At 59.1% G+C, this 27614-nt stretch overlaps 3 protein-coding genes across 6 annotated transcripts; 1 reads left to right on the plus strand and 2 right to left on the minus strand.

The window, feature by feature from the left end:
• Nucleotides 1–1090: 1090 nt before the first annotated feature.
• C12H16orf86 (chromosome 12 C16orf86 homolog) lies at nt 1091–7079 on the minus strand. The gene is made up of 7 exons (XM_068411314.1): nt 6755–7079; nt 5477–5621; nt 4607–4764; nt 3805–3968; nt 3193–3348; nt 2368–2520; nt 1091–1327 (listed from the first exon to the last, which is right to left on the minus strand). Exons 2-7 carry the CDS (start codon nt 5591–5593, stop codon nt 1197–1199), a joined length of 879 nt encoding a protein of 292 aa, XP_068267415.1. The 5' UTR covers nt 5594–5621; nt 6755–7079; the 3' UTR covers nt 1091–1196.
• Nucleotides 6983–20237, plus strand: ENKD1 (enkurin domain containing 1). 3 transcript variants are annotated; one of them, XM_068411311.1, is made up of 9 exons: nt 6983–7225; nt 7824–7929; nt 10800–10924; nt 11224–11448; nt 13158–13330; nt 15868–16029; nt 16836–17005; nt 18164–18300; nt 19340–20237. In XM_068411311.1, the coding sequence occupies exons 2-9, from the start codon at nt 7838–7840 to the stop codon at nt 19498–19500; spliced, it is 1245 nt and encodes a 414-aa protein (XP_068267412.1). In that variant the 5' UTR covers nt 6983–7225; nt 7824–7837; the 3' UTR covers nt 19501–20237. The 3 variants fall into 3 exon arrangements, with proteins under 3 accessions (XP_068267412.1, XP_068267413.1, XP_068267414.1); XM_068411312.1 differs by lacking the exon at nt 7824–7929; XM_068411313.1 differs by lacking the exon at nt 18164–18300 and having other exon boundaries at nt 19340–19428.
• Nucleotides 20238–22434: 2197 nt separating this feature from the next.
• PARD6A (par-6 family cell polarity regulator alpha) lies at nt 22435–27433 on the minus strand. Of its 2 annotated transcripts, none has more exons than XM_068411013.1 (3): nt 27332–27433; nt 26147–26369; nt 22435–23498 (listed from the first exon to the last, which is right to left on the minus strand). In XM_068411013.1, the coding sequence occupies exons 1-3, from the start codon at nt 27392–27394 to the stop codon at nt 22714–22716; spliced, it is 1071 nt and encodes a 356-aa protein (XP_068267114.1). In that variant the 5' UTR covers nt 27395–27433; the 3' UTR covers nt 22435–22713. The 2 variants fall into 2 exon arrangements, with proteins under 2 accessions (XP_068267114.1, XP_068267113.1); XM_068411012.1 differs by having other exon boundaries at nt 22435–23501.
• Nucleotides 27434–27614: the final 181 nt, after the last annotated feature.

Raw genomic sequence — 27614 nt, forward strand, 5'->3', positions numbered from 1 at the left:
TTGTCAGTCCTGGAAGCAGACCCTGTCTGCAAAACATGCAGTTACTTTCAGAAACTGCAGTTACTTAGAAGAGACTGAGCTGAAAGTAAAACTCACTGAAAGGAAAATTGGCCTGGGTTAGGCCAGACCAGGACAGTCCTTCCCTACCTCTGTGCTCTTTTGCTGCCAGCTGGGCAGCCTGGGTGTGGAAAAAGCAGGAGCCAGCTCTGTGCCAGCCTAGCACGTGTCATCCGTTTATCACTGAGGGAAAGCAAGTCCCACAGAAGATCTATTTCCCACCTCTTTGCTCTTTCCCTTGGACTACAGCTGTTGAGTAGCTGGTTTCGGAGACCCTCTTGCCTATCCTGGACTTACCACATCAACTTTTGTGATTAACAGGGTCTTTATTTTTCTGCCTGACTCATCATAGAAATTACTGGAAGACACCAACCGAGAAGCAAAATCCCCCCCGGTATTGATGGGACTGCTTTGTTTGCTCAGGGTGTAAATCAGGTGTTTAATTTACCTTTGGGCATTTACTTTTAACACATTACAACTCTGACAGAAACAAGTCTACTGACATCCTGTTTTAAAGGGTACAGCTCCTACGGGAGAAGAAGGAAGCACAAAACATCTCCAGATGATCCCAGCAAAGGAAGGAGGGTGCCAAGACTCCTGGCTGAGCAAGAGACCCGACCGCAGAAGCATACAGAGAGGTGAAACAGGCTTCTCATAGGCTGGCTACAGCCTCCAGCTGCCCTGCACGGGCAGAGTGGGGTGGTGTCCAAAGGAGCTCTCCTTTGGATGAGGCAGATCCCTCTCGTGAGGTCTGGATACCCCCATGCAACCCCTGTCCGTCTAACACAGACGTCGTGGAAACTCCTGCTGGTTAGTGCCGCTCGCAGAGGGGGCCCAGGCCACGGACTGAAAGGCAGCGCCGCACCGTCCCCTCCTGCAGCCCCTGGGTGGGCTGATCCCCAGCAGCTGGGCTCAAGGCTGGTCCCCAGTCTCCTGCTTGTCACACGTGAGGAAGGAATGACAGCACGTACGTCCTAAGGCCAAGTGACATGCAGGTATATTTTATAATGAAAAATTTATTTGTTTTCAGGCAACTCAGGTTCTCTGCAACCAGGACAAAATGGGGTATGGGCCAGGTGAGGGTGAACACCCCGCAGGTCAGGCTGTGGTAGCCAAACAGGAGGCAGAAAGCCACGTGGCTATTTAAACTGAGGAAAGAGCTCCGGCACCTGCTGAGCTGCTTGTCTGAGCATGCTGTCAATGTCAACCATCATGTACCCGTCACCCGCTCCTGGGGCTGGGATCTCCGGAGTGCTGCTGGCCAAGGTACCTGCAAGAGGAGTGAGTGTATCAACAGCCCCGCCACCTCCTCGGAGACAGGCTCAGTATTTGCACCAGCAGGATGCCAGGTCCCAGCAGCGTGGGTGGGATGGCTGCTCTGGGTCTCCAGCCTGACCTCCTCCTTGGAGCAGGCCTGTCACTAGCTCTGGCTGGCCATGACTTTGTCCCACCAAGTCTTGGAAAACAACTCTGGAACCTGGAGGCTCTGAAGTCAACTGAAGAGTGTTGCCCTAAGGGGAAGGGTTCTGCTCTGTTTGTCTGGGCCACCTCAGAGCTTCAAGAGAAAAACCTCAGTTTTCTCTTGAAAAGTCCCCCTCAGTTCAAGAAGGACAGGGAACTGCTAGAGAGAGTCCAGCGCAGAGCCACAAAGATGATTAAGGGGGTGGAACATCTCCCTTATGAGGAGAGGCTGAGGCAGCTGGGTCTCTTTAGCTTGGAGAAGAGGAGGCTGAGGGGTGACCTCATTAATGTTTATAAATTATGTAAAGGGCAAGTGTCATGAGGATGGAGCCAGGCTCTTCTCAGTGACATCCCTTGACAGGACAAGGGGCAATGGGTGCAAGCTGGAACACAGGAGGTTCCACATAAATATGAGGAAAAACTTCTTTACAGTGAGGGTGACCGAACACTGGCACAGGCTGCCCAGAGAGGTTGTGGAGTCTCCTTCTCTGGAGACATTCAAAACCCGCCTGGACGCGTTCCTGTGTGACATGATCTAGGCAATCCTGCTCTGGCAGGGGGATTGGACTAGATGATCTTTCGAGGTCCCTTCCAATCCCTGACATTCTGTGATTCTGTGAAAACCTAAGGGCAGAGCTGCTGCTAATGGTGACCCAGAGACATCCAAGCCCCTTGTCTAAAAGCTAGGGGAGAGGGCAGAAGAAACAGGATAAGGTGACACAACCTGCACAGGCTAGGGCAAAGCCTCCATTTCTGGGGGGACAGGCTCTGGGGACCAGCAGGTCACTGGCAGGACAAGGCCAGCTCCCTGGGGAATACAGGAGCTGGGTAAACCTTGTTGGAGCTTACCCTCAAGCTGTGGAGCAATTGCCTTCCCGGGAGCTGTGGGGACCTGGCTTGGCTGTGCCGGCCCTGGGACTTCATCTTCGTCTGATGATTGCATCTGCTCCGGCGTGTCGAGGTTGATGTACGGCTGCAAGAGTATCAGGCGCCGCCGGTGTACTGGAGAGGTACAAGAAGAACCCAACGCTGTCAACCCCTTCCCTGCCAGGGCTTTGCTGTAGTTCACGGGCTGCAGCAGCCCTGGGAGGAGAGGAAGAATATTACCCTTGCCAGGAGGGGAACCAGAGGGGGAACTGTGCCCTCGAGCTGAGGCTGCCTGGTGGGATATCAACAGCCCCGCCACCTCCTCGGAGACAGGCTCAGTATTTGCACCAGCAGGATGCCAGGTCCCAGCAGCGTGGGTGGGATGGCTGCTCTGGGTCTCCAGCCTGACCTCTTCCTTGGAGCAGGCCTGTCACTAGCTCTGGCTGGCCATGACTTTGTCCCACCAAGTCTTGGAAAACAACTCTGGAACCTGGAGGCTGTGAAGTCAACTGAAGAGTGTTGCCCTAAGGGGAAAGGTCCTGCTCTGTTTGGCTGGGCCACCTCAGAGCTTCAAGAGAAAACCTAAGGGCAGAGCTGCTGCAAATGGTGACCCGGAGACATCCAAGCCCCTTCTCTAAAAGCTAGGGGAGAGGGCAGAAGAAACAGGATAAGGTGACACAACCTGCACAGGCAAGGGCAAAGCCTCCATTTCTGGGGGGACAGGCTCTGGGGACCAGCAGGTCACTGGCAGGACAAGGCCAGCTCCCTGGGGAATACAGGAGCTGGGTAAACCTTGTTGGAGCTCACCCTCCAGCTGTGGAGCAATTGCCTTCAGAGGAGGTGTGGGGACCTGGCTTGGCTGTGCCGGCCCTGGGACTTCATCTTCGTCTGATGATGGGTGCATCAGCTCCGGCGTGTCGAGGTTGATGTACTGGTACAAGGGTCGCACACGCCGCGGTTCTCCTGGAGAGGTACAAGAAGAACCCAACGCTGTCAACCCCTTCCCTGCCAGGGCTTTGCTGTAGCTCACGGGCTGCAGCAGCCCTGGGAGGAGCAGAAGAATATTACCCTTGCCAGGAGGGGAACCAGGGGGGGAACTGTGCCCTCGAGCTGAGGCTGCCTGGTGGGATAAAAGTTGGGGATACACGGCCACGTCCCAGAGACAACACAGCAGCTGGAGGAAGAGCCAGGGCGAGCCTGCCTGGGCATCAGGGTGCCCAACTGAAACCTCACCAGTGGCAGAACCCCGTCATCACCCAACCCACGAGGATGTCTGTGAGAAGCCGAAGGGCCGGGGACCGCCCTGACGTACTCTGGATCCAGCCTCAGACCAGCACAATTCCTCAGACAAGTCAGTTCCAGCACACGCCGTGCCAGCCCAGCCCAGCTCGTGCGGCTGCAGCCACCAGCTTTGCTCACCCTGCATCCTCTGGGACATGGACCCTTGGGGAGGTCTCTTTCTCTTCTTTGTCTTCTGCTGCTTTGCAGAGAGGCCAGCGTCGTTGCTGGCACCTGGCTCCTCGGCTGTGGGATGTGCCCTCTGGAAATCAGGGCGCTGCAACACGAGCGGTTGTGACTTGGCCCTGCGGGACAGAAACCAGCTGCAGGCACGGCCAGCTCGAGCTCTGGCTGTGGTGGGAGACAGACCCTGCGCCATCTCGGGGGGCTCCGTGCCCTGGCACAGGAGCTGCGTCCAAGCGCAGCCCTTGCCCTTGGTCTGTGCCCATGCTATGGCACAGCTGTGTCTGGGGCTGGCACCTCGCTGCTCCTGCCCTGGCCAGGCTGGCTCAGCTCCCTGGCTGGACCTGGCCCTGGCTGGTGGCCACTGCCTGTGGCTGATGGATGGCTCTGGGTTACTGCATTACCATAGGTGCCGTTTCCCTTTCCACCATGAGCCCTGTGACTCTTTGGGCTTCTCCCTTTCCACGCTTCTCTGGTTTATCTGCTCTTTTAAACTCTAAGCAACTCTCAACATTACTACAAACCCAGCTCCTTGGTCCTCAACAAAATAAAACCCACCGCAAAACCACATCCAGCCACAAATCCTGGATACTAATATCTTCCATCCCACGCTCCTCCCTTCATCTCAGCCTTGTTTCACCCTCACCCAACACAGCCCACCTGGGGCAGACCCAGGCCTCGCTGGTGACTGCTCCTTGCACGGTGATCCCAGCTGCGTTGCAGCACGAAGCTGGCTGGTGAAGGAGATGTGGCGACTTACTTTGTCCGCTTGCGTTTGAAACCGCAGGCTAGCAGCCAGGCCTTCAGCGCCTCCACGCAGCCGAGATCCGCCAGCTCCGGGAAGAGCTCTTTGTTCTTCCCCATCTCCTCCTCGTACAGCTCAGCGTGGACAAGGACACTTTGCCCGTTCTTGGACCACTGTGGTGGACACAGGGGACAGCACTGACGAGCGGTGCTCCCATCCTGATTGTCCCTGCACCCACTTTCCTCGGGCCCTGGCATGGATAACCCTCCCACCGTGGCTTGGATGCTTTGCTGGCCATTAGTAACCATCTGGATTTAGGGTTTTGCACCCAACGTGGCCCCAAGGTCTGGGAGGTGAGCCCAGCTGGCTGGTGAGCGGGAGGGGCTGCAGTGGCTGTCCATGGTGGTGCGACCACGGGGCTGGGTGGCCCCACGCATTCTGCTGGCCCTCCTGGGGCTCTGGTTCCTGCCTTGACCCCCCATCACCCACGGTGGCACTGCCAGGCCCTGAGCAGCAGCTGGGGACACCCTCGAGCATGTCACCAGGGCTGAAAACCGCTCTACAGGGAGTTGGCTGGAAATTATTCAGCTGCCATTTCATGCAGCTTAACTAGAAGCTCGCAGATTATTTGGGGTCACTTACTCTCCGTGTGAGAAAGACTTGGGAGTAACAACCTGCCTTTTGTTTCTGGAGAGCAGACCCAGCCCCAGGGACATCCACCCTCTCCAGAAAGGAGCTTTTCCCATTCCTTCCCCCTCCCCAAATTTTTGGGACCCCCTGTTCGCACACGAGGCTCGCACAGGGGCAAGCGCCGTGCTCGTGGCACCCAGCGATGAAGCCTGTGCTCATCACAACTCCCACATTGAACGCGGCATCGCCCTTCACCTCCAAAGCTTTGATGTCCGGGTTCTCCAGGGCTGCAGACAGCTGAGCGAGCACCTGCCCGCGGTTCTCCTCGAGGGTCCTCACCAGGGCAGAAGGCTCCGGCATCGGGGCTGACATGGCAGATGCTCTAGAGCACCGGCAGGGGCTGCGTGCAGACAAACATCTCCATGAGCGTTTGGTTTGGTGTGGGGGCTCACGCCAGGCCGTGGTGAGTCCCCTCCGCAGGGCACTGCCCACCTCTCCCTGCCCAGTTGCCGGGACAGTGGTTCCCCCTCCCAGCCCTGGGTTCAGGTGGTGCCTTTGAGGGGGCTCAGCTCTGCCCAGCACAAGGCCCCCCCAAACTGCTCCAAAGCAGCTGTCCCTGGGAGCTCTCCTGATACACCCGGTGATACCAGACGGTTCAGTTCAGCAATGGTTTAGCAAGAGTAGGCCTCAGAGTAGGCTCTAAAAGTCCTGCTCTCTGTTACCTTTACACAGAACAAGCTTTCCTGTCAATAATTTTCCTTTTAGCTAGAATAATAAAGAGTAACAATAGGTTCTGAAGCAAACTACATGTTTTGTAGATAGAGTTTGTTTATGGGATTGATAACAAGGTTCTAGTAAACAATGATTCATGCTGTTTACGCTTAGTCCCAGAAAAACAAAGGTCTCTGCTAATTAGATAAGGCCAAAAGACAAAACAAAACTGTAAAGAACAACTTTGTGATGTCTAAATTAATTTGATTCATAAACTCTTGTGTCAGACGAGAGATAAGTCCAAAACAATATCTTCTTCTTGAGAACACACGTACTTGTAAACAAGAAGGCCTCGACCACGCTTGTGCACAAGCACGATTAAAGGGGGATTGCGACCACCAGCAACCCCCAGAGACCACCCAAGACCCTTCCCCAATTTAGTAAGCATGCGTAAAGACATTACGTAATGCTTTACATAATTGTAATTATAAGTTGTTTTTTTAATTGGGTGGGTTTTTCCCTTGGAATTGTATATAAGGAGCAAGCTTTTGTTCTTAGGTGTGCATGCTAGGAGGAGAGATCCCCCATGCACCCAGCGGCAATAAACCAATGTTGGCTTTCTAAATTATCATTTGGGTTGGAGAGTTTTCTAGGTTGCTATTTTCCGGTAACACCGGGGCCGCAGGCAGCTGAAAACCTCCCAGCGCTGAGCTCAGCCATTAGCCCCCCACCTCCATCACCCGGCTTGTTCAGGAAAGCTGTAGCCCCCCCCCTCCCCACCCCACCCTGAGCTGCTAGAAGACCCCGACCGTCCCAACACACCTTGAACCTCTGCCTTGTACCTCCTGCAGGCCAGCCGTCAGCGCCCAGCCCCTGGCCGGAGCACTGGCTTTCCTTCCACTGGGAAGGAGAGGGGACAGTTGGCCTGTTCCCACGGTTCAGCTCTGGGGAAGGGTTTGAACGTGACCGTTGGGCAGGAGATTCCAGCAAACCGTTAACCCCCGCGGGGGTGCTGCAGATCCGGGCTACTGTGGGAGAAGGGAGGCGGGGAAACCGGAGAGGCCCAGGAGGCCCGCGGGCAGAGCCGGCTCCACCGCCCCCGAAGCCGGGGCTGAGCAGCGGCAGCAGCGCCCGGCTCCCCCCTCGCCCCCGCGGAAGCGGCGGTTGCCAGGCAGCGCGGCCGGGCCGGGCCTTCGGCTCCCGGCAGGCGGCTCCACTCCAGGCCCAAGCCCAGGCCGCGGCCTCCCCTCGCCCCGGGCCGCAGCCGGGAGAGCTTCTGCGCGGCCTCCCTGGGTGAGTCCTCTCGGGGGAGAGCCGGGGAGATCCCCCACGGGCCCTGGGCGGAGGCTGGGACCTGCGGGCGAGCCGGGCTGGGGGCCGCCGTGCCCCTTCCCAGAGCAGTGGGGCAGCAGCCTGGCAGTGGGGGGGGGCTGTACTGGGTAGGTTCACAGCACATGGGCTTCATTTCCCGACCCCCGATGCTGCAGGAGGTACCGCCCCGGATCCCTGTGCCTCCCTGTTTTGGTGCAGCCCTCGGGCACAGAAGTTACCCTGGTGCTACTTTCCATTTCAGCTAAAAGTACTGAGGAAGGAAGCAAAGAGCCGAGACCAGCTGTGCAGAGATTAGCCCTTTGATTTGCTGCAGATGACTCGCTCTGCTTATCACAGTTTATCACAGCTGTGGGATTTTTTTCCCCATGCTTTTTTTGCAGAGGTTGGCTCATAAAGGCATGAAGCTGGTCTTGCTTCAGCTCTGTGTGTGGTAGCAGCTTCCTGGCCAGGCACAGTGAAAATGTGATCTGTGAAGAAGAAGTGCTTCAAAGTCAAACACGGCAGGTTCAGGGCTGTGAAAAACACCTGCCAAAGCCTTGTGCGTTCCCATGTTTTGTAGTTTCCGTGACTACGATGCCAAAAACGAGCCGCAAAAGGAAGCCATGGTTCATACGGGCTCTGAAAGATCTGTTTACCCCAGGGAGAAGGAGCATTTTTACCACTTGGTAAGCTGGGGCAAAGGGCACAGAGACTCGAATTAATGGTTCTTAAACCTCCAGGGATACTCTGTGAGAGGTAGGCCTGGAGCTTGCATCACTTGAGTCCTAGGCCAGGATTAAGCTGTGGTCTGTTGGGGTCCCAGTGCCTGAAGGGGCTACAGGAAAGCTGGAGAGGGGCTTTTGACAAGGGCATGGAGTGACAGGACGAGGGGGAACGGTTTTAAACTGCAAGAGGGGAGATTGAGATGAGATGTGAGGAAGAAATTCTTTGGTGTGAGGGTGGTGAGAGCCTGGCCCAGGCTGCCCAGAGAAGCTGTGGCTGCCCCCTCCCTGGCAGTGTTCAAGGGCAGGTTGGATGGGGCTTGGAGCAACCTGGTCTGGTGGAAGGTGTCCCTGCCCGTGGCAGGGGGTTGGACCTAGATGGGCTTTAAGGTCCCTTCCAACCCAAACCATTCTATGATTCTATGCTTTCCTGGGTGCAAATTCAGCGGTGTGGCTGAGCCAGCAATCAGGTCCGTGCTGAAACGGCTGGTCCTGTTCCCTCTTCCTCCCTCCTCTGCGTTCAGAAGCACGTGCTCCTGCTATGTTCCCTTTGTGCTTGCTCCAGTGCTTCTCTGATCCTCCTCTTGGAGGTAACATTCAGGTTATTTTTGGACAGAAGGTTCAACGAGCAGAAAACTAACCCAGTAAATGAAGTGGCTTGTTTCATGCAGGGGCAGTGAGTTGAATCGGCTCAGCCCAAGGCCGTTTGCACTACAGAGCTGTCATGAGAGATGAAGCAGAAGGATGGGAATGGCATCAGAGAAGGTCCACACATCCTCTTTTGGCAGGAATGAGCCATGATGTTCCCTCAGTTGTGTCCCCCGAATGCGCTCGCGGTTGGCAGGAGCAGAGCAGCAGCTCGGGAATTTGGTGCCGATCGTTGGGAACTGAGGCCTGGCTGCTGCTTCTCAGGGCTGGGAGACTGGTGCTGGGGGCTTGTGTCCCACGGAGATGCGTTCGCTGGAGGTACCTAGAGAGGCAAGACGCTCACTAGTGTATTAAGGTTGTCAGATCTTGCAAGATCCCAATCCAGAGGCGATGTGGCATGCAAATCAGGGAGTGGGTGTCATTTGCAAGTCCCCTGCAGCAGGGCAGGGTGCTGTTGGGATGTGAAATGTGACTTGTGTGAAGGTACAAACCGAGCCTTCCCCCCTTCAATCCCCCGCACAAATTGTCTGCTCTGGTACCGGGCTTGATCTCAGCCTGTCGCTGGGCGGGTAAATTACCGGGTTTGAACGCGGGTTTGGATCAGGATCAGATGCGGATTTCAAGGCCTGTGGCTGTTCTGGAGCGAGCTCATGGTGAACACTTTGGGGTTTTTTTTCTAGAATAAGAAAGCCTGTTCTGGCTTAGTTGGATCCATTATCAAGGAGATAAAATAATAACAAGTCAGTGTCCTTTTATATCAGGCTGAGTCTGCGTCTGCTCTTCAGAAAGCGCTTTGCCAGCGGAGCTGGGTACAGACTGTCCGTGCACGCCGGTGTGTGGCAGTCAGCGATGCTTACGTTACCGCTGCACTTGTGTCTGGGAGATGAATAACGGCTTTTTGCTAATGGGTCTCATGTCAACAGGGGTGATTTAGCAAGGGAGACTGCAGCGCATTAGTTGCTGTGACTCAGACTCACTCAGCCTTGTACGGGTCATTTATTGGTTTATAAATTAAACTGCAGATGCGGCGTCCCGTCAGCGCGGGCATGCCGAGGATCCGGAAAGGGGTTCTTCCCGTTGAGTTGTCTCAGGAATCTTTAAACGACTGCCTCAGGAGTCAGGGCGTGCAGGTTGTAGCCCCAGCTCTTACAGCAACGATGCCAGCCAAGCTGCCCTGGTGCCTGTCGAAATCCCGGCGTGACTCTGATGAGGTATCGAGGCTCTCGTGGCATCTGCCAAAAGCTCACCAGGAGTCTGTGCATCCTGCATCCTCGTTTTCTGAGTGGGGAGCAAGTGCCTCGAGTTTCTTGTAGGCAATAAAACGCCGTCCATGAGATCCTGGTGAGCATCACGGGGAGATAGATGCTGGCTGCTCCTGTGCTGGAAGGTTCTGTGCTCCTCTTGTCATGGGGAGGAGAGAGGCAGCAGGGACCGGTGTGGGCCAGGGCAGGGATTTGCAGATTTGTACTGGTCCCTCCTGATCTGCATTGGAAAATTATTTAGAAATTAAAAAGATGTTTTTCTAAACAGGTAACTCATTCTCCCGGAGAGCCACGAGGCAGCTGGGCTCTTTTCATGTCCAGGCTCTTCCCCAGAAATTCAGCATCTGCCCCTACGTGGTCCTGAAGTGTTTTGTCTCAAGTCCTTTTGAGGTTCAGCCGCAGCCTGCTCAAGGGTGGTGACGGCACTGGGGTGTCTCTCGCAGAGGGGCCTTCAGCTTGTGTTGGGTAGGTTGTGTTTGAACCGCAGGAGCTATTCAGAAAGAGCCCAAGGTGCAAGGGAATTCAAATCTAAGGCTAAAGGGTGTCAGGTGATGTCCAGCGACCTTGTGTTTCCCGTTCACTAAAGGCACACAGGGCCGTTACGGCAGCTCAGCTCCTGCTTGCTTGTCTGTCTGAAATGTTCCCGTAGGGGAGAGCAAAGCCAGGGAGGTTTTTCTGTCCTGAAGGTATCGGTGTTACAGCAACCACAGACATCTCACGTTCAACACTGGTAAAAAAAGCTGATTAGCATTTAGGGACAGTGCTGCTGGATCCCATTCCCAATTTGGGGTGGTTTCCTACCTACAGGTCACCTCTGTAGCTGGGTGTGAGCTCTCTAATGATCAGAAATTCACCTCTCTCTATATATAATTTTAAATGTGGCTTTTCAGTGGCTCAGCGAGCCCTGTTCTTTTCTGTTCTCAGTGGTGGTTGGTCTCCGTGGCAGAGGCAGAGCGACGGCAGGATGTGTGAAGGGCCATCCAGGATTTCTGGACCCATTCCTCCAGACCCTACGCTCTTCCCAGACTATTACAAACGCCCCTTCTCAGGTGAGTCCTTGGTGCTTGTTATGGATGTGTGGTTTTGTGTTTTGGCATGACGCAGCTTGCCCGTTTGATGTCCTTTATTCTTTGGCGCCCTCAACAGTCCCCACTCACACGGGTGCAGGTGCTTGTGCTGCCTCAGGGATGGTGATCCTAAAGGTGGTCTGTACAGCTGATTGAAAGATGGGAAAGCATAAGGTAGAGGTGGAGAGGGGGGTCTTCAGCGTTGTTTGTAGGCTGTGGGTGAAGAAAACCACAAGGTGAGATCATTTCCTGATAATCTTCTTCTCTTTCTTTCTCTGTAGCTCAAGGGAGGCTGGAAGGGAATGCTCAGAAGCTGGATTTTACCTCTAGCCCCCTGGACCCAGTTCCCAGTCCGTACCCTTCTTTGGGCAGTGCCCGCCAGGTCCAGCCAGACCCTCGCATTCGCCCCAGCGGAAGGGACTTCCTGGAGAAGGGACAGAAGGGGACGCTCAGTCTCTTACTGCAGCTCGAAGGGATCTCTCTTGATGGGGGGCTGCCAGTCAAGAGTAAGTACAGCTGAGTCGCTGCTGGCCTGAGCAGCGTTTGGGGCCAGGGACGAAGCGTCAGGGATTTGGGTGGATTCCTCAGCTCTGCTGCCTGAGGAGAGCTTGGGCTTCGCAGGGCTGGTCACCCCATCTCCTGCCTTTGGCCTGGCAGTGGTGTCCCCACGCTGTCACCTGTGCTGGAGCCAGTGCTGCTGCGGCCTCCCTGACTCCAGTCTGGCCCAGGTCTGGAATGGGAAGAGGGACTGTAAAAAAGCCTCTGTTTAATTTGGACTTGAGGAACTAGTCATGGATGAGACCTTGAGGTGCTGGAGCGAGTCCAGAGAAGGGCAACGAAGGTGGTGAAGGGTCTGGAGCACAAGTGTGATGGGGAGCGGCTGAGGGACCTGGGGGGGTTTAGCCTGGAGAAAAGGAGGCTGAGGGGAGACCTTCTCGCTCTCTACAACTGCCTGAAAGGAGGGTGTAGCGAGGGGGGGTCGGTCTCTTCTCCCAGGTAACAAGTGAGAGGATGAGAGGAAACAGCCTCAAGTTGTGCCAGGGGAGGTTTAGGTTGGAGATCAGGGACCATTTCTTCACAGAAAGGGTTGTCAAGCCCTGGCACAGGCTGCCCAGGGCAGTGGTGGAGTCCCCATCCCTGGGGGGATTTAAAAGCCGTGTAGATGTGGTGCTGAGGGACATGGGTTAGTGGTGGGCTTGGCAGTGCTGGGTTAACGGTTGGACTCGATGATCTTAAAGGTCCTTCCCAACCAAAATGGGGCTGTGATTCTATGAGAGACTATTGAGAGATGCTGGAAATAAATCAAGCTCTTCTAGTTTGCTGCCTCTGAATATAACCAGCATTTTTATAATCGAACTTAAAGATGGATCAAGTGAAATTTTGATGTACAGAGGATGTTTAGCCTGGGGAATTCCTTGTTGCTGAAGCCAGGCAGGATTTGGGAAGACTGTATATGTGGATACTGAGAACATCGGTGCAAAAGATGGTCCCTTCTCCAGGGAAGTCACCCAGAGTACGTTCGGAGGTCCACAGTGGAGCTAAGGCTGAGCACTGGGTGTCATTTGATTTACTTCATGTGCTGGCATTGCCCCTCGCCCTGCCTGGTGCCAGCATGGTGTGGGTACCAGCTGGTGGCTGCCAAAGCAGGAGGGGAATGGAAGGGGGTCTGGTTGTGTCAGCTGAGATCTTCCCTGTCTTGGGGAGCCCAAGGAAGGATCATTTTTGATTCAAACACAAAAAATACAATCCATAGTCTTGCTTATGTCCCCTTGAATGTGGGACAATGGCTCACCCTGACCCTGAAACCAGGAACAGAGCAGGTTGAAGGCTCTGCAGCTGCCCAGTTCCACTGGGAACTGACCTTGCTCTTGAGAGGATGCTGGCACGGCTTGTCCAGCTTAGCCCAAACTGGGACAAGTAAGCCACACTCCCTCGGAGCAGGGGAGTCTGTGAACACCAGTAACGTGCACAGACCAGTGCTGATGCTCATCTGGGCACTCTGGGACCCTCTGGCAGAGGAGGGTCAGTGCAGGAGGGTGCATCTAACATGGGAAAAATGCACAGATTGTGTAGTCTGCAGGGGAGGGGAGAGCTTGCCCCTTCCATGGGCGGCTGGACCCGCTTTGGAGACGGAGCAGCGGGCTCTGGTGCCAGTGCTCCGAGCGCCTGTGTCCCTTGGCAGTGGCTGAGGGCTGTGTCTCCCCTTGCTGTGCAGGGAAAGAGTCCAAGGACCATGAGAAGGAAAATGTGAGGAGAATAAAGGAGATTCAGAAGAAGTGCAAAGAGAAGGAGCGAGCCCAAGAGTGCAGCCAGCCCAAGCCTGTGAAAGCTCTGTGGAAATCCCAGAAATACAAAAACGTGGAGTCAAAGGTGAAAGCCAAACTGCAGGTCGGTACCCACTGAGCTCTTCAGCTCTCCTGGCCTGGGATGTGGGTCAGCCACGAGGTTCTGTGGGATGGGGGAGATGGGGGAGTCCTGGAACCTATGGGTCTGGGGGCAAGAGCAAACGGTGGGGCTATGTGCTGAGCGAGAACGTTTGCCTTAGGTCTGGAGAGTGATTGCTGTAGTAATAATCCTCATCCTGTCTGACCAAGTAGAGTCCCCATGCAGGGGAAGCTGAGAAGAGGCAAATCTCATCACACCATCTGCCTGGGGGCTCCTGCTTGGCCCTTGGGTTGCTGGGGATCTGCGGGCGGTTCCTGGGGGGTGTGGAGCAGCCCTCACAGCCGTATTCCCTGTCCAGAGGTGCATCCCGCTGGCTTTGCAGCTTCCCAGTGTGTGGGGCAATGCTTGTCTGGAGTTTGTGCCAGAAGGCTGTGGTTTTCTGCCCCACGGATCATGGTTCCTCAGAGGCAGGTCTTCAGGCTGCATCAGACCTTGGTCCCACTCTTAACCACCCTGTGGACCCACAGTGGGCTGTATATCTCCAGATTCTTCTCCAAGCGATTGTCCTGGTGAATAACCACTGCGCAGTGGGGGCACGCAGACATCTCCAGGCAGTCGGGGTGGAGGCTTTGTAGCTCCAGCACAACCTGCAAGGGTCTATGTACCTCCTGTCCTCTGTACACTGCTTGTGGGAGAAGGAACGCGGGGCCGTGCCTTGTATCCTCAGGCTTTCTGCGCTGCTGAAACAAGCGGGTGTCTGGTTTTGTGAAGGTTTTGGTTCGCTTTTGCCTTCTTTCTTTTTCTTTCTCTGGATAATTTTTTCTTCTCTGATGGGTTCCTCGTGTTTAAATGATGCCATTGTTGGAGGGCTTTGCAAAATGCACCAACCTTGGTGTAAGCGTACCTGTTTGTGCAGAAAGTAAAGTTAAGGCCCACTGGGAGAGGGAAGGAGAGCTCCATCACTGTCTTCAGGTGGATCCACTGTCATCAGCCTGGATCTGGGAGACCCCTGTCATCCAGGTGACCTCTGTGTTCGGTTGGCCTCTTCCTTCATCCAGAAGTAGGCACCGTGGCTCCTATGGATGGGGTTGGCTCCCACCGCATGGCAGGTTGTGCCCACCCTCATCATAGTGACCTTCTGGAGGAGGGGCCTTGGGGCTCCCTCGCAGCTCAGCCTCGCACGGGAGAAGCTCCCTGAGGCAGGGCAAGTGCAGGGCTGCTGCCTTGGCCAGTAAGCCGCTGGCTTGCTGGAGTAGCCTCGCGCTGTTGGATCCTGCATTCCCATTGGCCTCAGGACTGTCGGCTGCCAGGAGAGGGCTGTGTCCTTCTGCAAATCCCTGGAGTCACGGTCTCCATCTCTGTTCTGTCTTTGCAGCCAACCAGGCTGTGTGGACAGGAGCGACACAGCGAGCTGCTGCTTGTGCAGACAGCGGGTGCAAGCTGGTGACGCCTCGAGCGCACCCACAAGCCTTCCCTTGGTACTCCCTTCCTGAGCTGGAGCCTTCCAAGTTCCTCCTCATCTCTGCAGTGCTTCCCTCTGGTCTGTTGGTCCCTCAGGCCAACGTCTGACACCAAAATTACGTGTGTAGATAACAACTGCAAAAACTGGCAAGATTATTTCTAAGCCAGTGGTTCCACACGCTGTGTCCCTTCTTCCCGGTGTGCCACCAGCCTCTCTGCCTCTGACCCTTCTACGCACAGGAGCAAACCCACATGTGCTTTAGGAACAGAAGCCTACCCTCTTGTTTGACAAGTCCTCTGGGTTAGAGGAAGACTGAGATCTTTTCTTCTTTTGTTTTGGGGAAAGGGGGTGGTCTCTGTGCAGGCAGCAGTTTCTACGTGGTGTGTTGCTTGTGCTCTGCGGATTCCTCCAGAGAGAGGTGGCAGGAGGCCCTGGTTCTGAATCACGTTGCTTTAACTGTTGCTGTGGCTCTCCTAGAGCTGGGGTGTTCCCTTTGAAGGATCTCCATCTTCTGTGGAGCTGCTGCTCAGAGTTTCAGCTGATTCTGTTAGCTCTTGATGTCTAACGCAGAGTCAAAAGCCTTGCTGAAGTCAAGGTAGACGACATCCACTCTTCTGCCTTCATCTACCCAGCCAGTCATGCCAGCACAGAAGGCCATCAGATTGGCCATCAGATCCATTTGGCTTGTCCCTGGCTCTGGTAGGTATCTCTGTTGGGTTATCTGGTGCTGCTCTCCTTTCATGCCTACCAGATTAGTCAGTAAAGAGGGACTCTCCAGTCAATGCTACGCAGGCATTTGATCCAAATGTGTGTTTCTGCAGATTTTCCCCCTTTTTTTTAGTGTTTCTTCACAAAGTTCAGTTGCCAGGTCTGGATCTGTTGCTGCAGGCAGTCTGTTTGGCCTTTGCTGGCTGCATGCAGATTGCCTTCCCCCAAGAACCTCTGCCAAGTCATTGCAGAAAGAGTGTGCTGTCTTCTGCCTGCTGGAAACTTGTGGTTGACCACCCAAACTGTGGTGAGTGGGTTTCTCTTTGCTCCGGCCTCCCTCTGCTAGCAGATCTTTCCTTGCCTTTCCCAGGAGAGCTCCCCACCTCCAAATCCAGAAGCTCTGAAATTCCTGAGGGCATATTCTCACTGTGGCCCTGGGATCAAGCCGTGCGGACCTCTCTCCCCAGGGCCTGCCAGAACAAAAGCAGAGGTGGACACAGAGGCTCCAGAGGCACTGGGTGCTGAAACCAAGGTGAGTTGCACACTAACTGCATCCATCCCAGAGGTTTCTCGCACTTATCCGTTGCTCCTGCTTTGAACTCTTCATGTGCTCTTCTAAAGCGTCGGGTCAGATGTGCTGCGTGAACAGGGAGATCTGTAAATGCTGTTCCTGGCTGAAGGGAAGGAACAGGGCCTTGGTCACTGGGGTGGTGAGATGGACATTCAAGGATTGCTAGTACTACCCTCTGGCTTCACCCTTGCTCATAGTTAGAGAGATCGTGACATTCCCTTTGAAAATCCCACCTCCTCGCTGTAGAAGGTCTCAAATCTGCTCTTCCTGGGGCTTTGCAGGAGGTCTTGGGGATTTGGAGACTGCTTCCATCTTAATCGAAGGACTGTAGCTGCCGGCTCATGGTGAGCTTCTCATCAACCATCACCCCCCAGCCCTTCTCCTCAGGGCTGCTCTCAGTCCATTCTCCGCCCAGCCTGTGTTTGTGCTTGGGATTGCCCCGACCCATGTGCAGGACCTTGCACTTGGCCTTGGTGAATTCCATGCGGTTCGCAAGGGCCCACCTCTGAAGCCTGTCAAGGTCAATGCACTGGTAGGAGCCACGTGGACTATGTCAAGCCTAGTTCTTTCCATCGTTCTGGCTTTGAGGGCATGGGGTCACCTTGGGGACCTTAAAAAGGCCAATTTTAGGCTTGGCTTTTGGTGCCTGCCTTCTCAAACCGTGCCCATGGCTCCTGCCTGTCTGTGTCTCCACACCTGAGACAAGAGCAGCTGCCTGCATGCGTGTGCCGAGCCGGCCCCTGCTACCCCCTTGTCTCTTCTCCCAGATCCAGGTGGAGGGCAAGAGCGTTGACTTCGTTAAGCACAACGCCCGCAACGCCAAGCGGGCCCCGCTGCGGCGCTCCCACTCCCTGCAGGCGCTGGCCGAGCTGCTGGAACAGAAACACCGGGAGCAGGAGGAGTACAACGCCAAGCAGAAGGGCCACGTCCCCCAATAGTACGTATGTCCCTCTCTGGTCCCCCAGACTGTCTGTTACAAGTCCACCTCCGTTCACCATAGCTTCTGCATAGAAAGATGGGGGGCTGGGGACGGAGGCGCAATAAATGTAATCCCTCCTGGTTTCTTGACCTAATGAGCATCCCACAGCCAGTGTGACAAAGAATGTTGTCTCCTCCTCCCTTGCTCGCTGTCGTACAATGATGCTGACATGGGTGTGCTCTGAGAAACGTGCTCCTGCCCCTCCGTAAGCCTTGCTCCACGTGACGTAGCTTTGGTATGGAAAGGTCTGGGTTTGCAGGGGCAGATTGCTTGCTCTGCCTCGCAGGGGTTCATCCTGCCTTGGACCTGGAGTCTGAGGAACATCCAACTCGTGACTTGCATTTTGGGGTTCCAAGTGGGTTCTGTGGCCCCCAGCAGCTCCTGGGTGACCCTGACCTTTGGCTCTCCGCTGTGCCTGCCGTCCCCTGCCAGCATCACAGAATCATCATCACAGACTGGTTTGGGTTGGAAGGGACCTTAAAGCCCATCCAGTTCCAACCCCCCTGCCACGGGCAGGGACACCTTCCACCAGACCAGGTTGCTCCAAGCCCCATCCAACCTGGCCTTGAACACTGCCAGGGAGGGGGCAGCCACAGGTTCTCTGGGCAACCTGGGCCAGGGTCTCACCACCCTCACAGCAAAGAATTTCTTCCTCAGATCTCATCTCAATCTCCCCTCTTTCAGTTTAAAACCGTTCCCCCTCGTCCTGTCACTCCATGCCCTTGTCAAAAGCCCCTCTCCAGCTTTCCTGTAGCCCCTTCAGCATCCCTGGCTGTGAGCCGCTTTGTCCAACTTCATTCCGTCACTGGCCCACAGATGGTTTTGAGAGGACTCGGTGGCCTGGGCCAGAAGCAAGGAGCAGAAGCCCTTGTCTCCAAGGAGCTCGTGTTGGCCTCAGTGCGTCTCTTCCAACCACCCTTCAGTGCACGTGGAGCTAAACCTGTGTGTGTCCCTCCACGGCGAGGCTGTGTGCTGGCAGGGTGGGCCTCGGTGCTCCTCAGGCAGCGATGTGGACACCAGTGGGGTTTGAAGGGCTCAATGCCCAGCCTCTGCCCGCACTCCCGGGCCACCCCTCCTGCCAGATGCGCCGACACGTGCTTGCGTTTGCCTTGCCAGCCTGCTGCAGAGGAAGGAGCTGTGGCGCAGACAGACGGAGGAGCGGCTCCGAAACCTGCCAGATCCTGACATGCCACCTGGTCACACCATGATGCCGGAGGGCCAGCGGCTGGAGACCCTCTGCGATCTGAAGCAGAGTAAGAGGAAAAGAAACGGGGATTCCAGCTCAGAAAACCAGGCGATCCTTGACAGGATGAGAGTAGAATAGAATCGTTTTGGTTGGGAAGGACCTTTAAGATCATCGAGTCCAGCCGTTAACCGAGCACTGCCAAGGCCACCACTAACCCATGTCCCTCAGCACCACATCTACACGGCTTTTAAATCCCCCCCAGGGATGGGGACTCCACCACTGCCCTGGGCAGCCTGTGCCAGTGCTTGACAACCCTTTTGGGGAAGAAATTGTCCCTGATCTCCAATCTAAACCTCCCCTGGTGCAACTTGAGGCCGTTTCCTCTCGTCCTGTCACTTGTTACCTGTGAGAAGAGACCGACCCCCCCTCGCTACACCCTCCTTTCAGGCAGTTGTGGAGAGCGAGAAGGTCTCCCCTCAGCCTCCTTTTCTCTAGGCTAAACCCCTCCAGGTCCCTCAGCCGCTCCTCATCACACTTGTGCTCTAGACCCTTCACTAGCTTCGATGCCCTTCTCTGGACTCGCTCCAGCACCTCAAGGTCTTTCTTGTCGTGAGGGGCCCAAAACTGCACCCAGGATTCGAGGTGCGGCCTCCCCCGTGCCGAGTACAGGGGGACAATCCCTGCCCTAGGTGAGATGGGGAGTTCTGGGGCACAGATTCCTGCCACTCGGAGAGCTACCTGAAGCTGGGATGTGAGCTGTGTGCGTGGAAAGAGGAATCTCCTTCAGGTGGTGGGACCTGCAGGGTACAGGGCTGGCTCTCTGGAACAGGCTTGTCCAGGGGACCTGATGTGAGGGTTACTATTGCTCTTAAAATGTTAGAAAGAATTTGGTTGGAAGGGACCTTCAGAGGTCTCTTGTCCAACTGTTGGTTCTTCAAAGCTGGAGCAGGTCACTCAGGTCCTCATCCAGTGAAGCTGTAAATCAAAGGATGGACATTCTCGCTGGGTCCTTGTTCCAATGCTGCCACCATTGTAGGTCGTAGCGTTAGGAAAAGGATGAATTTCTTTGCTTTTCCACTCATGCAGCTTTTTTTTTAATTTTACAGGCCAGAAGCAGCTGATAAAAGACCTGGTGCTGCTGCCAGTGCGCTCGGACACCCTCAGAATGCAGAAGAGGCGGGTAGAGCTGGAGAGGAAGCTCTCGCAGATAGAGGAGGCCATCAAAATTTTCTCGAGGCCCAAGGTCTTCATCAAGCTGGACTCCTGAGCCGGTGGGGCTGGACTTGTGCTGCTCTGCGTGACCATCCTTCATCACTGGGAAGGGGTGAGCATCACCTTGGGAGGGAAGGAGAGGAAGGCAAGTTCAGGACCACGCAGATGCTGATGGAGTGTCCAATGTGCAGCCAGCATCTCTCTCACCCTCCAGTGCTTGTCCATGGAGAAGGGGAAATGCCCTGATGTACTCTCCGCTCCGTGGTCTGGAGAACATTTGTCTCTTGAGCTGCTTGACTCCTCAGAGATCAGCTCTCTGCTCTGGACCCGTGGCATCACCTCTTTATTTTCCCATTACCTCTAGAAACTGGTGGGAGGTCTCCCGAGCCCGTTGGGTTCCTTGTCCCCCTCTTTCTCCTGAGCTGGGCCATGGTCGTGGCTCGCTCTGGGCACCTGCAGACTTGTCTGCACACAGACCTCATGCTGTACGTCTGCCTCGGTGCTGAGCACTGACCCATCCTGCTCACACAGCCGGTGCCTCTGCACCCTCCAATGTGCTGTCAGGGCTCAGCAGCTCGGGGACAGCTTGGGGACAACAAAGAGGCGCAGAGCTTCAGTCCTTCCCACCCAGGGGAGAGCTGGGCCGGCTGTAGGGGGATGTGGCAGGGTGTCTGGAGAAGCCTTTGCTGTCGGTGGGGCAGGACATGGCTCCAATAAAGCCTCGTTTCCCTCTTCCAGTGTGTGCGCAGCTCCCAGTGGGCTCCGCGGGGCCTGAGGAGTGGTGATGGGCAGCAGAAACCGGCAGTGTTGACGTAGTGCAGGCAGAAGGAGAGTCGTGGGTCCTGGTCTGATGTTCTGCAGAAGGCCGAGGTGGCCAGGGACGTTGGGTTTCACAGCGCTGGGGTGCTAGGACGTGGTGGTGGACTCGGAGTGGAGAGTGTGTGAAGTCCTGCCAGATCTGGGCGTGCAGGCTAGCAGGACAGGGCTGGGCAGATGCCTCCTTACCTTCAGGTGCCACAGAGGGACCCATGCAGCCCTTTGCAGGGCTCCTGCTGTGTGAAGCGTAGGAGGATTTGGGCTAGAAGAGATCGCTGGAGGCCTCGATCCATCTCCTGCTCAGTGCAGCGCCAGCTCCGCAGCTCGGGGCATCGTCCAGCTGAGTTGGGGAAATCTGCAGGGATGGGGTTGGCACCGCCACCTCGCTGGGGCTCTGTCCCCAGGCCGTGCCACCCTCAGGGGAACACTTCCATTTCCCTGAAGTCCCACCAAAACTTCCCTCGCTGCAGCTCGTGCCCGTTGCCCCGGCTCCTTTGGCTGCATGGGGGGGGCATGCTGCGTGTGGTTGCCCCAAGCAGGTGCCTTGTTGCCCAGGGTTACTCCATCCCCAGGCAGGATTGTGCGGGTGGGGATGTTGCGGAGTGGTCCAGCCCTGCCCGCGTGGCACCCAGAGCTCCCCGGGCTGTCGGGGGCTGACGCTGCTGCCCAGGGCCGGGGAAGCTTTTAGCGCTGGGGGGAGGTGAGATACCAACCAGAAAATCACCCCACGCTCCCCTGGGGCCGCCCCTGGGGCAAACAGGCTGAGCTGGCTGGGTGAGAGCGGGGCTGAGAGCAGGGCCGGGGGCTCTCAGTGCCCCTCCCCGCCCTAAACAGGTCTGGACTAACCAGCCCTGCTGTCTGCTCTGCTCTCCTGCCCCTCTGGGCCCTGGCTGTGTGCCGTGACTGTCACCCCACTCAGGAGCCCCAGGTCTGCCAGGCTCAGCCCTTGCTGCTCTCCCTGCAGCCCCTCACCCTTCCCTGGGGAGGTGACCGGCTCTGCCGCCGGCGGGGGTGCACCCTTGTGCCTGTGCCCAGTGTCACCCAGCATCGCCCCGCGGGAGCCAGGCCAGGGCACCCGGCACCACCCGCTCTCGCTTCCCACGGGGTTTAATCCGAGGGCCGTGGGAGAGCCCTTGTGCCACGAAGGGTCCGGCACCGCACCAGTGCCCTTGTTCCCCCTGAGCACCCACGTCCAGCTCGGGTGAAGGGGCTGGAAAAGCACTGCCCATGGGTGCACCCGACCCACTGGTCCTTGTGCCTGGGCTGCGTTGCCAGCGAATGTCACCGGCCCATGGGACAGCCAGCCATGGTCTGGCCAGGCCGGCTCCCAGCGGGACAGGAGGGGGAGAAGCCATCACCAGTGTGGTGCCAGCGGGGCCCAGCAGCACCTTCCCGCTGGGGTGTTGCTCTGTCCCTCCCTGCACGCAGGATGGTGCTGGGCCAGGCTGGCAGCAAAGCAAAGGGCAAAGCCACCATCAGCCCAGCGCTCGGGTGCTGGGAGAGGGACCGAGGGCGCTGGGAGCCCCAGGTGAGCAGGAGGGGTGGGTACGGCCCCCGGAGCTGAGCTGGAGGAGGATGGAGCTGCGCCACCCCCAGCAGCGTTTACTGGGGCTGAGCGACAGCCGAGGTGCTGCTGCCAGCCCAGGTGCCACCCAGCTCCCTGCAGGTGTCACCAGGGTGTCCCCTGCATAGAGGGGGCACCGCAGCAGGGACAAGGTGGGAACCAGGGGGCTGGGCAAGGCTCGTTGCGTCAGGCCACCGTGCCAGGCTCGCTGCCCAAACCAGCCTGGACACATGCTGGGGGACAGGGACGTGCAGGGGGAGCGACGTGTCCCTCCAGAAACCCCCTCCCCACGATGGGCCTCGCTGGGGTCACGAAGCCACGGCGTGTGCCATGGTCAAGGGTGCTGCTCCCGGGCACAGCTTCATGCCCGCAGGGCCAGGGCCCGCTCCCGCTGTCCCCCTCCTCCCGGGGCACCTGCCGAGCTGGTTGTGGGGCTCACGCTGGCCCACGACAGGACGGGCCGTGGCACGTGGGACAGGGCAGTGGGGCTGGGGGGGGACATGCCTGTCCCATCCCACGGCACCAGGGCTCTTTGCTGTCCTGGAGGGGGCTGTGCCAGGGCGCAGCCCCCACGGTGACACAAACCAGGGACAAGGGGGGGTGCTTTCTAGAAAAGGTTTTACTGTCCGTTGCAATATATTAATTGATGATGCGTATTTTGATAAAATAATTAAAAAACCCCACTTGTTTGGCAGGAGGCGATGGGAGGCGAGGGGGCTCAGAGGGGCAGTGCCCGGCGGGAGCGGGTGCCGCAGCGGGGGCTCCCGGGGGAGCAGGCGGTGGGAGAGGGCAGTGGGCAGCCCCGCTCCGCCCCTGCCCGCCGGCCCCGGCATCATCCCGGTGCCCACAGACCCCGCCGGCCGCCGAGGGTGGCGCCGGACCCCGCGGCTATAGGGTGAGGAGGGTGCCGTCCTCCTGCCCGCTGCCCCGGCCGGGGCTGCCGTCGTGGCTGCCGAGGGACTGCAGGGAGCCCCGCGAGCTGCGCGGGGACGCGCCACGCTGGAGGGGTCCGTCCGCGGGGCCCCCGTTGGGGCAGCCCCCGGGGATGTAGTGGGGCGCGCTGTCACTCTCGATGACCAGGTCGCCCTCCTCGTCGCTCTCGGCCGTGCTGTAGTTGCTCAGGTACTGCGAGGCCGGGCTGGGGGTCTGCTGGCTGGGGGTGCTGTCCGTGGACATGCCCGAGCTGCCCGAGGCCTTGCTGCTGCGGATGACGTTGTTGCGCTGGTTGGCCGGTTTGACGGTGATGATGAGGTTGTGGCTGTTGGCCACCATCATATCCGTCACCTGGTCCAGGGACTTACCGGCCACGTCGATACCGTTGACCTCCAGGATCTCGTCGCTCACCGCCAGCAGCCCCGTGCTCTCGGCCAAGCCGCCCTTCACGAGGCGGGAGATGAAGATGCCGGGCACCTTCTCGACGCCCTGCGGGGCCACGCGCACGCTGACGCCGTCGCGGATGTAGAAGCCGAGCGGTTTGTCGGAGCCGTGCTTGTGGAGCCGCACGCGGCGGTGGGTCTCGGGGAGGATGTCCACGTCGATGATGGAGGAGATCTGGCGGAAGTCCTGGGGCATGCCGATGAGGAGGTGAGGCTTGGCCCGGTAGTGCGCGGGGCGCAGCAGCCCCTTCTTCTTCCGCTGCAAGGAGTTCGAGGCGAACACGCCGGCGTCCGACTCTGCTGTAGGGAGCGAAGGAGGACGCGGGTGAGGCACCGCAGCCGCCCGGGGACGCAGCCGCGTGCCCTCGGCCCCAGGGGTCAGGGGAGCTGGCGGGTGAAGTGCCCTGCTCACGGGTCTCACCGGCTTTTCCTCCCCTGTCTCTGCCAGGCCCATCTCCTGGGATTACCCGGCGTACGCGAGGCCAGGATTAGTGGGATCGAGGCAGTGATTCAGCCTTAATCACACCTTAAGCCAAACTCTGCAGCTTAACACTAGAGCTGCCAGCCCTGACGACCCGGGAGCCACCGCCGTGCCCCAGTTTGGGGTGAGGGACCCCCCCCAAGGCTCCCCTGGGTGCTGCGGCAGCAGCCAGCTCCCCCAGGGTGAGTCCGGCCCTGTGAGACAGCACCAGAGTCCCTTGTCCCCACTGGAGCCGGGCCACCGCTGGCACGGGATGGGGACGGCCACAGCTGTGCCCTGCAGAGCCCTGCTGGCCCCAAGGATGGAGACTCCCCACCTCCTGGAGACCCATCCCAGGGCTCCAGCGTCCCCTGAACATCCCAAACTGTGATTGGTGTCACTGTCTCTTATTCCACCATCTGGCACCACCACACAGGGTTTGACTCCATCCTCCATGACCCTGCCCTGGGGCTGCTCTGTGGGGCCCAGCTCCACCACGTCCCCTCCTTGGCCACATCCACCCAGGGAGCCACCATCCATCCCAGGAGCATCCCCTGGGCCCTTTCTGCTTTCTCCTCCTCCCTTTCCACGGGGGAGCCCAGATCTGGATGCTGCATTGCTGGCGCATTCCCCACGGTGCCCCCCCACCAGCACCCGGACCCTGCTCCAGCCGCAGGGGCGCTGGGGATGTCCCCAAGCCCAGGGGACGCGGGGTTCCTCCCTAGCCAAGCCAGCCTGCCAGGGCTCCTGGGTTATAAATATCTCCCCGCACACAGAACCTGGCGTATTTTTAGCTCGGGGAAGGGCGGCGGAGGCTTTCCTACAGCTATTTCAGCTCCTCCCCGAGGGGCGCAGAGCGGCTGGGCCAGGCAGGTCCAGCACCCCATGGACCAGCCTGCTGGTGGCCCTGGCGATGTGCCAGGCTTTCTCCTGCCCCTCCCGTGAGCCAAGCGCCGGCTAAGGAGGGCCAGCGCCGCTGTCCCCTGCCCCACAGGGATGGCTTCACCCAGCGGGGTGATGGCACGGAGAGGAACCAAGCTGCAGCCTTGGCTTTTGGACCCGCTGCCGCGGAGCCCACCGACGGGCACACGCCTACGTACGCACAGCTCCCCACGCCCGGCGTGGGGCTCCGCAGCCGCATTCCTCCCCGACCTGGACTGGTTCGACGACAGCCCAGCCCCGGGATGACCTGGATCCATTTTAAATCAGCTGTGACTCACCCAGGGCTCGCTCCTGGCCTCTCGGCGCGGCGCTGCCGGCCCCACGGCCCCTCTCCCGCGGGCACAGCCGGGTGCTGGGCCTTGCCAGCGCTGCCTCCTCGCCCTCCTTATCGCGCTGCCTGCGGTGCCAGGGCTGTGCCTGCTCGCTCTCCGCACCGTGCCACCTCGGCACGGTCACCCACGGGCCCTCACAGGCTTTTCCCAGCAGCGGCCGAGGTGGCTCTGGGAGCAGGAGCAACGCTCCCACGCAGCCCCGGCACACCCAGCTCCGCGCTGGTTCCCCGTGCTGCAGCCTGGCTCCAGGTGTTGGTCCAGGGACAGGGGATGGTTTGGTGCTGGCAGCAACAGCCCCTGAGCGCACCCCGGGCTCCGGCTCCCTCCCGGCTCGCCGCTGCTGGCCCCACGCCGAGGGATGCGTGTCCTGATGCGAGAGCCCAGGAAAACCGGCGCAGCAGCCGGGACCAGCCACCGGCATCGCCCCTCGCCCACCGACGTCGTACCACTACCAGGAGCTGGAAACCCGGAGTCGCTCTGGGCGCCGCGCTGGGGAAACCGGGGCTTTTAGATCAGGCTCCGGCTTTGCGCGCTGTTGCTTGTGGTGCTACTAAAGAGAAAGCCTCGGTGCAGCTAAACCGAGCAGAAGAGGACGGGCTTGTCTCCCCGGTGGAGACGTACCTGGTGAGCTGGTCACCGGGAGGCTTTAGTCCTCGCCGGGACGCTGCGATCACAGCGATTTCACACTCCTGTGCGAGGAAGCTGCTCTCTGGGAACATGCCACCAAGGTCAGGGCGAGCCCCCGGCCCACCAGCGAGGAGACAAACCTCCTCCCACCACCAGAAACTCAGCGGCACCCCGAGAGCTCTGCCAAATGCTGGCTGCCGCCGCCTCGGGGCGGGGAGCCGGACGGGGCTCCCGGCGCGGCGCTCACGGGAGCAAGACGGTGTTTTTTCCGGGAGCCCACGCAAGCCCTGCTGGAAAACACGACTTCAAAGGGGTGAAGGGCACGGTGTTGCCTTCGCTCGCTGGAGCGTGCGGGGCTGGGCTGCCGTGGGTGCCTTTGCCACGGGGAAAGGGCTGCTGGGGAGAGCCCGCGTGGGTGCCCCGGCCCTGGCACGGGGAGCTCCCGGTGCCGCCACCTCCACGTGCGTCCACCACAGCGGTGGATCCACCACAGCCCAACCGTGGAAGCAGCGGTACCGCGGGACGTGGCTCATCTCCCTCGATGGGGAGGGTGGATGCGGTGCCCTCCTCCGAATCCCACTTACCCTTTTTCTGGATGATGACCCTGAGGAGGGGGTTGGCGGAGGACAGGGCTTTGTGGTAGTTGTCGTCGTTGTTGATGGGCAGGAGGTCGCCGTGGATGTCCGTGTAGCCCAGGAGCACGTCCACCCGCGGGATCTGGTGCACCGTCTGCAGCAGGTGATAGAAGTCCTGGAAGCTGCCAGCACCGGAGCGTGTGATGGCGAAGCGGCGAAATTCGGCGTCAAACTACGGAGGAGGAGGAGGAAGAGGGTGAGGTTGGCCAGGGCTGGCAGGACCGATGCAGGCAGGGCACCGCGCGGAGCTGCCCCGGGGCAGAGGAGGGACCCTCCGGCCGTACCGCCAGCCCCGGCGGGCACCGTGCTGCTGGGAGGCCCTTCCCTGCGACACGGGCGCTGCCGTAGCACCTGATGAGCCACAGCGTTAATTATTGCCTCCTTCAGTCCTGGCGAAGGGGGAGCTAATTAAGAGCAGGCTGAGGAACGCCGCGAGGATCGCGCCGCCCGAGGGGGATCGCAGCCCAGCCGGCGGCGGCCGCTGCGCCCCGGGAAGGAGGGGGCCGGGCACCCCGATGGGAGTCACGGGTGGGCGAGGGCACAGCTGGGCAAGGGCACAGCTGGATAAGGGTGCAGCCAGGGAGTGCGCACATCTGGATGAGCGCAGGGCTGGGTGGGCGCAGCTGGGTGAGGGCACACATCTGGGTGAATGCACATCTGGATGACCGCACATCTGGAGGATACGGCACCTGAGCGAGCGTACGGCCGCGCGAGCGCGCACATCTGGGCGCGGAGGGGGGGGGTCATCCCTCACCGGGGGTGCACATCTGGGTGACAGCACGGCCGGCGACGCGCGTGCCCCGGTGAGCACGCACATCTGGGTGAGGCGTGACCCGGGGTAACCGGGGGGGCCATCCCCGCGCACCGGGGCTGCCGGCATCGCGCACCGGCGAGGACGCGCATCTTGCGAGCGCTCCCACGGCCGGTACCGGCTGCACCGAGCGGGCCCCGGGGTGGCCGGACGCCGCTGCCACCGGGCCGGGCCGGGCCGGGCTCGGGGAGGCCGCGGGCCCCGCCGCAGCGCAGGGAGCGGAGCGCCCGCCCGGCCTGGCTCCCGCCGCGGCGCTCCCCGGTGCGCGGGGCCGCCCCACGTGTGCTGCCCGGGGCGGAACCGGCGCCGGCGCCGGCGCTTACCTTGCTCTTGACCTCGATGACGGGCTCGGCGGAGCGCGCGGGCGTGCGGTGGTGCTTGGCCATGCTGCGGGCCGGGCCGCGGGGCCGCTCCGGGCCGGGGCCCCGCTCCGCCGCCGCCGCCGCTCCCGCGGCCACGGGGGATTTTCACCGGCCATGACGTCAGCGGCGAGCAAGCGGAGCGCCGCCGCGCCATTGGCTCCGGGGGGGCGGGGGGCGAGGCCAGAGGGTTGCTGACAACGTCGCCGTGGCAACGGGGGCGGGGCCCGGCGGGCGGCAGGACCCG

The sequence above is a fragment of the Nyctibius grandis genome, chromosome 12, assembly GCF_013368605.1.
Source record: "Nyctibius grandis isolate bNycGra1 chromosome 12, bNycGra1.pri, whole genome shotgun sequence".
NCBI classification, from domain to species: domain Eukaryota; kingdom Metazoa; phylum Chordata; class Aves; order Nyctibiiformes; family Nyctibiidae; genus Nyctibius; species Nyctibius grandis.

What these genes read in the sequence shown, in the direction of transcription:
- C12H16orf86 (XM_068411314.1), bottom strand. Translation starts at nt 5,593, where the DNA reads ATGTCAGCCCCGATGCCGGAGCCTTCTGCCCTGGTGAGGACCCTCGAG. An exon ending in CGGACATCAAAGCTTTGGAG is followed by an intron (nt 4,765 to 5,476) that starts GTGAAGGGCGAT and finishes TGTCCACCACAG; the next exon opens with TGGTCCAAGAACGGGCAAAG. An exon ending in AATTGCTCCACAGCTTGAGG is followed by an intron (nt 1,328 to 2,367) that starts GTAAGCTCCAAC and finishes CTCCTCTTGCAG; the next exon opens with GTACCTTGGCCAGCAGCACT.
- ENKD1 (XM_068411311.1), top strand. Translation starts at nt 7,838, where the DNA reads ATGCCAAAAACGAGCCGCAAAAGGAAGCCATGGTTCATACGGGCTCTG. An exon ending in AGGTGAAAGCCAAACTGCAG is followed by an intron (nt 13,331 to 15,867) that starts GTCGGTACCCAC and finishes TGCCTTTCCCAG; the next exon opens with GAGAGCTCCCCACCTCCAAA. An exon ending in AAGGGCCACGTCCCCCAATA is followed by an intron (nt 17,006 to 18,163) that starts GTACGTATGTCC and finishes TTGCCTTGCCAG; the next exon opens with CCTGCTGCAGAGGAAGGAGC.
- PARD6A (XM_068411012.1), bottom strand. Translation starts at nt 27,394, where the DNA reads ATGGCCAAGCACCACCGCACGCCCGCGCGCTCCGCCGAGCCCGTCATC. An exon ending in TCATCGAGGTCAAGAGCAAG is followed by an intron (nt 26,370 to 27,331) that starts GTAAGCGCCGGC and finishes CCTCCTCCGTAG; the next exon opens with TTTGACGCCGAATTTCGCCG. An exon ending in GGTCATCATCCAGAAAAAGG is followed by an intron (nt 23,502 to 26,146) that starts GTAAGTGGGATT and finishes CGCTCCCTACAG; the next exon opens with CAGAGTCGGACGCCGGCGTG.